The sequence below is a fragment of the Triticum aestivum genome, chromosome 7B, assembly GCF_018294505.1.
Source record: "Triticum aestivum cultivar Chinese Spring chromosome 7B, IWGSC CS RefSeq v2.1, whole genome shotgun sequence".
NCBI lineage: Eukaryota > Viridiplantae > Streptophyta > Magnoliopsida > Poales > Poaceae > Triticum > Triticum aestivum.
Genome location: NC_057813.1, coordinates 296,516,312 through 296,528,264, shown reverse-complemented (window position 1 = coordinate 296,528,264; position 11,953 = coordinate 296,516,312). Strand labels below are relative to the sequence as shown.

The window sequence follows — 11,953 nt, the reverse complement described above, 5'->3', positions numbered from 1 at the left end:
GAGAGAGAGAGAGAGAGAGAGAGAGAGAGATTTCGTCCCCCTTTTTAGACAAATGACCCAGCCGTCCACTAGCCACTCCCACCTGTCAGCATTTCAATGGTCCCACGTGTCAGTACCGGGTGAAGTAACAGTCAATGTCTTTGACCCGATAGCACGACACTGTTTGGCCTTTTGTAAGGTGGAGGAGAGTAGGGGGGTGAGCAACTTTAGATGGGTGGGGCAAAACTGAGCACAACTAAGGAAGGAGGGGCACAAAAATAGAAATCCCCTTTATTAAAGCATGTTTTCACTTGGAATTATTTTTGTAAATACAATATGGTGTGGTCTCGTAGTTATGATTTTGTATTCATGATACACAGAGTTGAATTATTTTGTTACTCCTGAATATGGATAAAGTACTTTAATTTGTTGAGGTTTCAAATGAGGTTGCAAGAATTAGAATGGAATTTGGATGTGGCTAACATAGCTTTTTTTGATGAAATTTTTATATTTAGTTATCTCAAGATATATTCGATGTCATATTTGTCTATTGAGACAAGGCAAGCAAGTTTACTACTATCTCCATCTGGAATTAGATGATGCTCCAACGGATGTTTCTAGACGTATTTCAGTGCTAGATACATCTGTTTGAGCGCCAACTAATTCCCGAAGGAGGGAGTAGGAGCAAGAAAGTCGTTGATTTTGCAAAGAACAATTGTCACTGTAGGCTGCATTCAAAGCGGTTGTCCCATAGACAAGAAAGCATGCAAATCAGCAGTGCATGATTACAATTAGTTTCCAACGTAGCATGTCGGTCTGGTTATTTGGATTTTGGTTTTATGCACTCATGGACATGCTTTCCATTAGTTTCAATATAGCATGTCTCTGGTTATTTGGCTTTTGGTTTTATGCACTCTTGAATTGAACCAACCAATTTGCAGGGTGAGTATTTAATATTTCTACTTTTTGAATTCTACCTCATGAAAACTCTCAAGATAGAGGATAGTTGTGAGGTAAGATAAGGATTCTTGGTGCATCTCCCTCCTTTCCGGTTTATAAGGCTCAATTCAAAAATCTCACCAACTAAGGTAGATGGTGAGTGGTGGAATATTTTTTGTAGTTTGCAAAAGCACCTAATTAATGCTCTTGTTTTTCTCAAACAATTATGTTTATCAATGCATTAATTGCAATGCATGCATGCATAATGTACATGCATTGATCAATTTTTTCTCAATACTTGCATGCAATGATTTAATGAATCTTGAAATCTGAACATGTGATGGGAAACAACCAAATTAAGCCTTATAAAATGAAAAAACTAAAATTTTGAGATAAGCCCTATAAACCGGAAAGGAAGGAGTACTCATATTGAGAATGAAGCCATAGACAACATGAATCCTTGATGCTGCACAAGAACTTATTAGTGTATCATGACATACTGAGATAATTAGGCATCTTTACTCTATGCATATGATGCTAGATCGTGAATATATGGTCGCAATTAATCGAGATGTGTGTTGCATGTGCACGCTCACTATATTCTTTTGTATGAAACTGCAACTAAAATAAGCAATTAGAGAACAAATAATGTTATCTCAAATACATGCTATGGCAAATATATTTTAGTACAGCCGTGTATGAAAATCTCATCTCGTACGGCTCAAGCAGCAACACAAAAATTTCAACGAATATTACGAAGCGGGCACAACAAGATTATAACGTAATGAGAATGAGAATACGGCTAAAACACTAATAGAAGGGAACATTTCACAACACGATGCAGGTACCACTAAAACTCGACAGCATTTATGACAGACGGGTAAACCAAAAGGAGATGAGAAGGCCACTAAAACTGAACAGCATTCAGGACACAACACAAGTAAAAACAAAGAGAAGAAAACAAGAAAGAACACGGAAGCAAGGATCCACGAACAAGAATTTTGGAACTATGATATTGAAACTATAACCTAAGTGGAGGCAAAACAAGGACTATGATGTTCACAACTGAAGCAGCAGCAGCCCACGACTGACTCGAATCGGCATCTTTTTCCCTTCTCAACTCCAGACGAGCATCAAATCATATGGATCCAACTGCTGCTCCAAACTAGTAAATGGCAGGAGATAAATCAACTGCTCTCCTCCACAGGACCTTTAGTTTTGTTTGTGTTGCTTTCTTCGGCCTTGACGGTAGCTGTCTGTGCATCATTCACTGAGATGGCACCATCAGCTGTCAGTTTGTTATCACTTTTCTCAATTTCTTTCAGCTGGACACTCCGAGAAAATGAGTCCGCGATATGAGTAACAGAGTTCCCTACAGCCTTAGCGTCTGTTGGCTTCAGGGACTCTGCGCTGCCAGGCTGCTGCTGACGTCTATTTTCCTTCAAGGCTTTCTCCCGTTGCTCATAGAAGTCGAAGTCCTCCACAATGCTTGTCTCAGCCTCATGATTCTTGAATATGCTTAGCATCTGGAGACCATACTCTAGCTTGACCTGCATGAGTTGTTCATTTGGTTAACATATCCTCTCCTTTTCAAGTATTCCCCATAAAAACTCGATTGTTATTACCTCCTGGGTGTCCCTGCTATTTGTTACAGGTTTGTTGTCATTATTCTCAAGAGTGATGTGCCGGAGTAGGGTGTTTGGGACATCCTTAATAATGTGCCACTTCACAGGAAACTGGCCACTCCACTTGTCTTGCTGCCAGTAATCAACACTTCTGTCGAAGTCAACAGGTCCAATCATCTCAGCAACACCACAGAACTGACCACTGCCATTAACCTATAAGCAGTTATGAATCAGAATAAATTTCACATCTCTAAAGACACAAACCATGTACTCCCTCTGTAAACTAATATAAGATGTTTCAGATCACTATCTAAAACGTCTTATATTAGTTTACAGAGGGAGTACATAGATCCAATGCACCATTCTCAGCCTCATCTTTACATCAACACAAACATATAAACTATAAAAAGAAAGGGCCTGGTCTTACCGAGAAGAACAAGAAAACACGGCAATGGTCTTCTTTCTGTTTGGCCGCACGATAAGCTGAATCCAGCTTTCTATTGCCACTAGCTGTGCTGGCCCAAACATTGTACTTAATGCTCCTATGTACATGGTCCTCCGTGTATGATTTAATTACAAAAAAAATCGCATCCTTGTACTCCGTGGCAAAATCAGGACAATTGTACAGTTCACTGTCAATAAGTTGAGTGGTTTTCTCGCTTTTGTCATCTACTAAAGAATTGTCTCTGTCTTGTTTCTTTGGTTTTGCAGCACGTGGGCCACGGTTTTGCTCATTCAGAAACTCCAATGCACCATTCTGGATATTGAATGGCATGCTCCCCCTTTGTTGACTGGAGTTGTAGTCGAAATTATTAAATCTACGACCAGCAGAACCCCAATTAGGAGTAGTGCCTCCATATTTACTAGCTTGTTGGCGTGCCTTGTAGGATCCAGAATTATACATTGATCCATGCTGCTGCAAATAACATGCATAGTCAGTACTGGACATTTCAGGGCACAGTAAGCTTAACAAATAACCAAAGTTGAGGTCCAATTTTACTGAACTGAACGTGTCCAGGGAAGCTTGTGCAAACAGTCCAAATTGCATGACAACATACCATTCCAGAAACCAATGGTGCATTCCCTTGCCCAAATAATCCCGGAGCACTGCTTGGTTGTGTTGCCGCTGCGGAAGAAACTCACAATTAGTTTGAAATGGCTCTGACCAATCTATCACAACAACACATATTGCTTCCAATCAATATACTTTTGCCTGGAATAATACCGGAGACTGAAAGGTACAGAACGAACCTCTGTTGTATGACTCAAATGGTTGGTGGTACACTGTTGTGGGTGAATAGAGAAGACCATCAGGAAGGAAGTACTCTTGCTGAAGCATAGGGTCTCCTTGAGACATTCCAGTACTAGAATTTGAGTATCCCATACTAAGAGAAGCCGGTGGCTGATAGTAAGGACTTGAGAAGGGGAAGTGCATAGGGGAATAGGACTGGCCCTCTCCAACAGTTGAAACAGGAGAATAAGCTCCATACATCATTTGGGGGTTGTTCGCATACCCAGGAGATAGCATGATTGACTAGTTAACATTGTATAATTACATCAGCAAAAACACTTGGGAACATAAGTAAGAAAGTAAAACAAGTTCAACAGCCAGCTACTTACAGGTGACGCAGAATGGAGTCCTTCCATACTCACATAATAGGGATACTCTTCCCATTGCCCTGAAGGATTGATGTATCCTACAGATGATCCAAATAATATTCAAATTAAAAAGCATTCCATGAAAAGGATATACCAAATAATCTACCATCCAACCTCGTAAGAATCAAGATATAACACTTCAATAGCACTTCATATTACTACCTCTGTAACTAAATATGAGACGTCTTATATTTAGTTACAGAGGTAGTGGTGAACAAAGAAGACCAGTGAAGCAAAAAAATCAATTGTATGAATAGTAAAAAACAAATATAGTGGGCAACAATGCAAACTTGACCCTTTATGCCCCGCTTGGATTAGCGTTTTCAATCGTATTCGGACGGTTTAGGATACACGCCCGGACTGGTGGTTTTGTTTCCAGGCGGGAAATTAGCTATGACCGGTAATTTATATCTGTAGAATAAATACAGGTGTAGGAATTTACACCCATTCCAAGCAGGGCCTTAGTGTTCTGGGTATGTATTTTGCCCTCTGCAATGTGCAAATGATGCTTAGAATATGTATAAGTATCAGCATTATTAGTACACAGAAAATAATAGCAACCTAACCTCCAGAATAGACTGTCTGTGGCTGTGGTACATTCACATTGGGCTGGTAGACATAAGGCTGTTCTCCACCTTTTCCCAAAAAATTAGCCTTCTCATGTGCACCTTCTGGTGACTTTAAGGAGGTAGAGCCACGCGCATCAGTAGCACTTGTTTTCTCAGCTGTAATAGAAATAATCTGATGCAACAACAATCAACTATTGGTAATATTTCAATGTTTGCACAGAAGGGGAGAAAATAAACTGTACAGGCACATTACCTGCTCTTTGGTATTTACACTCTTGGAGGGGCTATTATCGACTACAATTTCTGATTGCAGCAAAATTGTGCAATCTACAAAAAGGAAGGTGCGTGCACACATAAGCTGAAAAGGGGGATTTCCAGAAAGTTTTGCCATGGTACATACTGAACTTGCATCATATAAGCCAGAGAATTGTCCGACCAACATGCTAAAGCACTCTTTGATTCACAGGTATTTCACATGAGACAGATTGCTTAAGGAATTGAGAGGAAAAAACTGCAAACCTAAGACACATGCAAAAAAAGAGTGCTTGTACTTCTGAAGCAATTACCAGCAACCTCTTATCAAATTATTTACCATTGGTCACACCCATGTCCTTTGCTCAAGACACCCATGTGACTGTAAAATAGCTTTGTGATGCTCAGTGTATCAGTAGCAAAACTAATTAATTCAGTGAACCAGCTAACTCAAATTTCAGGCAGGCTTAAAAAGTACTTATGAGCCTTTACCACACATTATCTGTAAGCAACGAGTAGGGGCAATTGTCGAGCTAATACATCCTATAACATGTCGCTCATTTGCTATATCCGCAGCTGGCAAAAAAGCATTAATCTCCGGACCCCTGCACGGGGCACCGTGCAGACAGCAATTCAGCACAACCAAATTGTTATTGGAGGAATTCCACCCTTGCAGCGGTAGGTGCGTACCCCAAACGTGCTAATTCTCGGTAAACAAGCCACAATTACGCGCTCCGGTTTAGGGTTACAACCAACACCCTCGTAGCACCGCGAGGTCTGGAGCAGAAGAAGGCTCCAGAAAAACAGGAGTGTAAATTCGTCCTCAATCACTCCCGGCGAGGGAAGCACGGGGATGAATTGGAGCTACCAAAGCAAAGATAGGGCTTACCGACGAATCCGGACGGATCTCCTCCGCTCAACGCCATGTTCCGGCAGATTGGGCGAGGAGGAGGGAGACGAGCAGGAGAGAAAAGATGGGCTAGCCTAGCTACGTGCTCCGGCTGGAGGAGACACGGAGGCCGTCGGTGGTCGGCGAGGAGAGGTTTCCTTCCACCGTCGGGTTTGACGCTGGCGAGTACGCGAGACGAAGAGGAAGAGGTCCGGCCACGCTAATCATCGCGGGCTTTAAAAACCGGACATGTGCCGGCTTGTTCTGTCCACCCGCACAATCCCGGTCCGGCTTGTGAAAGTAAAACCTGCCTCGCAGGCCCCGCTCATGTATATGTACCAAACGAAAAATGTGAAAAGACTACTTACGCCCCCAATAAAGAAAAATGTTGGGCGTCACTTTTTTTTTCGTTGTAGTTCGTTGCAGTTGGGTGATGCCGGCACATGATGGTGATGAGGGGTAGGGTTTCGATGTGGTTGCATGCAGTCACCGCGTCGGGGAAGGACACAACAGCTCATCTGCGATTTTTCGGTGTTGTGGTGGCAAGTGTCGCGGCGTAGGTCGAAAGATCATTACATGAGGCATTTGGCGGCTATGATATTTTTTTCTTTATTGGGGGCAATTTCCTCTCAAATTTGTCGTGCTCCTCCTTTTGCTTGTGTCCATGTAGAATTTTTGCCATGTCTAGGGTGTGGGTGTTTGCAATTCTTGCCATGCCCCATTTATGCAGCGTGGTTACTTTTGTCATTTTCAAGTGTGTGTTGTGTGTTACACCTGCGTTGCCATGATTTTGTGTTTGCTTTCATTGCAATTTTTGACATAGTCATTTTGGATGTGATATTTTGTCATGTTGTCATATATGTACTTGTTTGTTCAATGCAAAAATTTATATATCCTTTTCAGATGTGATTTATTTAATGGATTGTTTAATTTGTTGTCATGTCGTAATGAATGTAGTAGCTTTCAAGCCCGGTCCTGGGGCAGGGCGAGCGGGGTAGCCGCCCCGTGCCCCCAAAACTATCTCAGATACGTACATGTATTTATACTACTCTTAATTCTAATTCTAAAGGCCCGTGCGTATTAAAAATAAAAATCTAGAACGAGGCCCAGGCTCATGTTGGTTGGTAGAGAGATGCTGGAGTGTACACACCAGGACGAATCGCCTTGCCCTAAAAACACCAAGAGGCATCGTCACATCCTCAATTCCTTTTTTTTTTTGCGGGGCCGCATCCTCAATTCAACACCAGCGTTGTCGGGTAGGTATGTTTGCATGTTCGTCTTTCTTCGTCCTAGCGAGCAGCTACTTTACGTTTATGATTCTATACTTGTCCCGATTTGTCTGATTGTTTCTACTCTCTAATTTCTAGTTTCTCGATCGGTTCGCTGATACGTCTCCAACGTATCTATAATTTTTTATTGTTTCATGCTGTTATATTATCAATGTTGGATGTTTTATATACATATACTAGCAACTTTATATCTTTTTCGGGACTAACCTATTGACATAGTGCCCAGTGCAAGTTATTTTTTTCTTGTCTTTTACTTTGCAAAATATCAATGCCAAACGAAGTCCAAATGTGATGAGACTTTTTAAAGATTTTTTCTGCCCAGAAGACACCCAGAGAGCCAAAGGAGCACACGGGAGGAGACCTGTGGGGCCTACTAGGCACCAGGGCGTGCCAGGGGCCCCAGGCGCACCTTGGTGGGTAGTGGACCCACGGGCACCCTTTTGACCTACCTCCACCTCTATAAATACTTTAAAATTCCAAAAACCCTAGGGGAGACGAGGAAATACAATTTTCGCCACCGCAAGTTCCAGAACCATGAGATCCTATCTAGAGGCCTTTTCCGGCACTCTGCCAGAGGGGGCAACGATCACGGAGGGGTTCTTCATCATCCTTGTTGCCCCTCCGATGATGCGTGAGTAGTTTACCACAGACCTACGGGGTCGTAGCTAATAGCTAGATGACTTCTTCTTTCTTTTTGATCTTCAATACAATGTTCTCTTCAATGTTCTTGCTGATCTATTTGATGTAACTCTTTTTTACAGTGTGTTTGTTAGGATCCAATGAATTGTGAATTTATGATTAGTTCTATCCATGAATATTATTTTATCTATGTTGAACTCTTTTATGCGTGATTGTTATAGCCTCGTTTTTGTTCTTCGAAATTTTTGTTTGGTTTGGCCAACTAGATTGATTTTTCTTGCCATGGGAAGAGGTCCATTGTGATGGGTTCGATCTTGCGATGCTCAATCTCAGCGACAGAAAGAAACATGACACGCATGTATTGTTTCTATTAAGGGTGACAAGATGGGGTTTATTCATACATGAGTTTTGTCGGGGATATACCCCGCGGTATGACTCGGCCGGAAGTATGACCCGGCCGGACTTGGCGCTTCACCGTGACCCGCCGAAGGACTGGCGACTCACGGGTTTGGCGGCTCACTGGTCAGGTGACTCACGAGCCTGGCGACTCACGGATGACCCCGACGGTGGGTCAGATAGAAGACTAGGCCCAAGGCCCAGAAGGCTGGCTGATGTTATGGTGGGACGGCTTAAGAGGAAAGGGATGACGAATATTTCCTTTACGCGGAAGCAAGACCCGGACTTGTATTCAACTTGTAAGAAAAGATAGACTAGCCCTAGTCCTACTCGGACTCCATATGTAACCCGCCCCTTCAACATATATAAGGAGGGGCAGGGCCCCCAAAGAGGGAGAGGCAAGCAACAAGAAACAATATCTAGGGCTAGACACAAGGAGGAGAGTCGGCTTACGGCGACTCCATCATGATCATAATGAGACCTAGCCACAAATAGCATGTAGGGTTATTACCGGATGATGTTTTCCGGGGCCCGAAGCTGTCTAAATCCTCGTCTTGTGTGTTGCGTCTCTCGATTCCGCTCAACCCCTTCAAGCTATCACATAGATGCGTTGGCCTCGCGACGAAGTCCTTACATTAGGACATCTGACATGACAATTCCACGACAGTTGGCGCCCACCGTGGGGCTCGCGCACGGTGGTGTTGAGTTCTTGAAGGGATCTCATCTAGGGATCGACGAGCTCGAGATTTCGTCGGATGAGGAAGATCCGGCAAGTTGGCGTTTTTTGATCAGGAACGTGATTAGCTTTGGAGCTAACAGATATGAGATTAATCAGAAAAGAAAGATTTTAGGGTTTTGTGTGCGCCACCCCGCTCGTGGCTCGGCGACTCGCCGGATCCAAAGACCGATCAATATCTGTTGTTGTGCACCGCAAGTCGGAAAGTAGCCGACCAATCCAATTACGCTGCCATGTACCTTTTGTTGGTTAAAGTCTTGAGGCGACAGCGATGCAGCAATTCACCAGGAGATTTGATAGATCATTGTTGCTACTAATTGCGCGAAGGGGACCTGAGACGATCTGTTACGTCATTGCAAGTAGTACTGTAGTACTGCAAGTAGTACGCAAGTAGTACCTGGCTTTTAAAGAATCCAGAGATGATTTCCAACTGGGCTTGATGTGTCGATCTGCTATCCGAAGGACGCTGCTATTGTTTTCCTGTGTTCGCGGCTGTTGCTACCCCAAGAAAAAAATATACAACGACCCAGATACGGATACGGCGACGACCCGGATTCGCTGACGCCGAACCGTAGCAGCCTCAAGTCACTGAGTTGCCGCCTCTCCGATTCTCCGCCCTCGCCTGGAAGACGCCGCCTCCTGGAGTTGCCCCTGTCAAGCCAAATCGTTTCTGTCGGGGATATACCCCGCGGTATGACCCGGCCGGAAGTATGACCTGGCTGGACTTGGCGCTTCACCGATGACCCGCCGGAGGACTGACGACTCACGGGTCCGGCGGCTCACTGGTGTGACGACTCACGAGCCTGAAGACTCATGGGTGACCCGTCGGGTGCTTCAGATGGACGACAAGGCCCAAGGCCCAGTATGTCGGTTCAATAAAGGTGGGCCGGCTTAAGAGGAAAGGGATGACGAATATCTCCTTTACGAGGAAACAAGACCCGGACTTGTATTCAACTTGTAAGAGAAGATAGACTAGTCTTAGTCCTACTAGGATTCCACATGTAACCCGCCCCTCTAACTTATATAAGGAGGGGCAGGGCTCCCCAAAGAGGGGCAAGCAACAAGAAACAATATCTAGGGCTAGACACAACTAGAGGAGAGCCGACTTACGACGACTCCCTCATGATCATAATGAGACCTAGCCACAAACAGCATGTAGGGTTATTACCGGATGATGTTTCCTGGGGCCCGAAGCTGTCTAAATCCTCATCTTGTGTGTTGCGTCTCTCAATTCCGTCCAATCCCTTCAAGCTACCAGATAGATGCGTTGGCCTTGTGACTAAGTCCTGACACTAAGGACATCTGCCGTGACAATTCCACGACAGTTGGCGCCCACCTTGGGGCTTGCGCACGGTGGTGTTTAGTTTTTTAAGGGATCTTTTTCAGGGATCGAGAAGTTCGCAATTTTTTGGATAAAGAAGAGCTGATTGGAGAGATCTACATCAACTTCGAGTTCATTGGTCCAGATTCATAGTCGCTGAGGTTTAAGCTTCATAAAAATTGAGATTGCGATCTATTTACTGCCGCAAGCCGCCAAGTCAACAGTGACGGTCAACCAGAAATCAATCGAAGCCAATGCGACTGTTTACTTTACACGGCGAGTTGCCGACCACCTCCAAAGCTACCTGGCCTTACTATAAAATCGCCCCGATGCGAGCGGCCACGTTGCGCCTCGCTTCCAACGCCTTCGCATAGTCGTGGCCGTAAAACAATTCGTTTCCAATTCGGCGACGCATCTGTTAAAATCACAGCGCCTCCCGGTTTTGATTTACTGCTGCCACCGCCGAGTCTACCAACGCTTGGTTCGAGAAAAGTGCTCAACACCTGCACGAGATAGATGGAGAAAATCAACCATCTGAAAGATCCAATCAATACAGCTCGATTTGGAAATTCTACGACCATAACCCGGAGAAGGACACGGACTCCGCAATCACCGCTGCCCCGAGTCGTCGCATGTGGCTGTGCTGAGCCGCCCCGGTGTGAGCGGTTCGACCCGGTCTGTGTGGACCCGCCCGTTGTTGTCAGCTGCGAGGTTGGCTTGCTCAGTCGCTCCTCCGTCTGCTGAGCTGCTGCTACCGTAGCCTGCACCTCAAGCCGGCTGCTGCCAAGGCGCCTCAACTAACGCTGTTGCCTTCACCGGCCCGGCCTTCGCGTGAGCCGCCCTCCGCTGCAGTCTCACCTCGCCTCTGATCCGAGTCGCCCCTGCAGCCTTGCGTTAAAACCGCCCCTGCCGGTTGTCTCCTCTGACCCGGTGCAGCCTCGTCCTGAGAGCCGGCCACGACTGATGTCAGCCGAGCGCCTCAGCTTGCCCCTCTGACCCGCCGTCCAGTGCAGTTGCCAAGTGTAACGCCCCGGATTCGTTGCGCCAGGTGTCTGCCAGTTATTCGCCATCGTTGCCATGTCATTTGCTTGCGTGTTGCATTTTATCATGTCATCATGTGCATTTCATTTTGCATACGTGTTCGTCTCATGCATCCGAGCCTTTTCCCCGTTGTCCGTTTTGCAATCCGGCGCTCCTATGCTCTCCGGCGTTCCCCTTTTCGTCTCCTGTTGTGAGTGGTTGTTAAACTTTCTTGGAATAGCCCGAGTCTTGCCAAGCAGCCTTGGTATACCACTGGTAGACCGCCTGTCAAGTTTCGTGCCATTTGGAGTTCGTTTGGTACTCCAACGGTTAACCGGGTAACCGTAAAGCCCCTTTCTCTTTGCAGCCCAACACCCTTCCAAACTGGCCCAAAACCCATCTAACTCCCCTCCATGCTCTCGGTCGTTCGATCACGATCGCGTGGCCGAAAACCGCACTCCATTTGGAGTTTCCTAGCTCCCTCTACCTATATAAATACCTCCCCCTCCGAAATTCGCGGTGCAACCCTAGCCTCTCTCCCTCTCCGCCGCCGGACAAGTCCGGACCGCGCCGGACATGTCCGCGCCGCCGCTGCTCGCCCAGTCGCGCAACACGTGTCCCGGCGCGCCCCCCTCCGCTG

At 45.5% G+C, this 11,953-nt stretch overlaps 1 protein-coding gene across 3 annotated transcripts; it reads right to left on the bottom strand.

Moving 5' to 3' along the window:
• Positions 1 to 1,703: 1,703 nt before the first annotated feature.
• LOC123155695 (YTH domain-containing protein ECT1) lies at positions 1,704 to 6,194 on the bottom strand. Of its 3 annotated transcripts, XM_044573849.1 has the most exons (9): positions 5,913 to 6,194; positions 5,025 to 5,098; positions 4,769 to 4,943; positions 4,164 to 4,240; positions 3,795 to 4,077; positions 3,602 to 3,669; positions 2,971 to 3,459; positions 2,544 to 2,756; positions 1,704 to 2,468 (listed from the first exon to the last, which is right to left on the bottom strand). In XM_044573849.1, the coding sequence occupies exons 1-9, from the start codon at positions 5,947 to 5,949 to the stop codon at positions 2,106 to 2,108; spliced, it is 1,779 nt and encodes a 592-aa protein (XP_044429784.1). In that variant the 5' UTR covers positions 5,950 to 6,194; the 3' UTR covers positions 1,704 to 2,105. The 3 variants fall into 3 exon arrangements, with proteins under 3 accessions (XP_044429784.1, XP_044429783.1, XP_044429782.1); XM_044573848.1 differs by lacking the exon at positions 5,913 to 6,194 and having other exon boundaries at positions 2,971 to 3,456; positions 5,025 to 5,894; XM_044573847.1 differs by lacking the exon at positions 5,913 to 6,194 and having other exon boundaries at positions 5,025 to 5,893.
• Positions 6,195 to 11,953: the final 5,759 nt, after the last annotated feature.

What these genes read in the sequence shown, in the direction of transcription:
- LOC123155695 (XM_044573847.1), bottom strand. Translation starts at nt 5,213, where the DNA reads ATGTTGGTCGGACAATTCTCTGGCTTATATGATGCAAGTTCAGTATGT. An exon ending in GTGTTTTCTTGTTCTTCTCG is followed by an intron (nt 2,757 to 2,970) that starts GTAAGACCAGGC and finishes AACTGCTTATAG; the next exon opens with GTTAATGGCAGTGGTCAGTT. An exon ending in ATAGCAGGGACACCCAGGAG is followed by an intron (nt 2,469 to 2,543) that starts GTAATAACAATC and finishes CAACTCATGCAG; the next exon opens with GTCAAGCTAGAGTATGGTCT.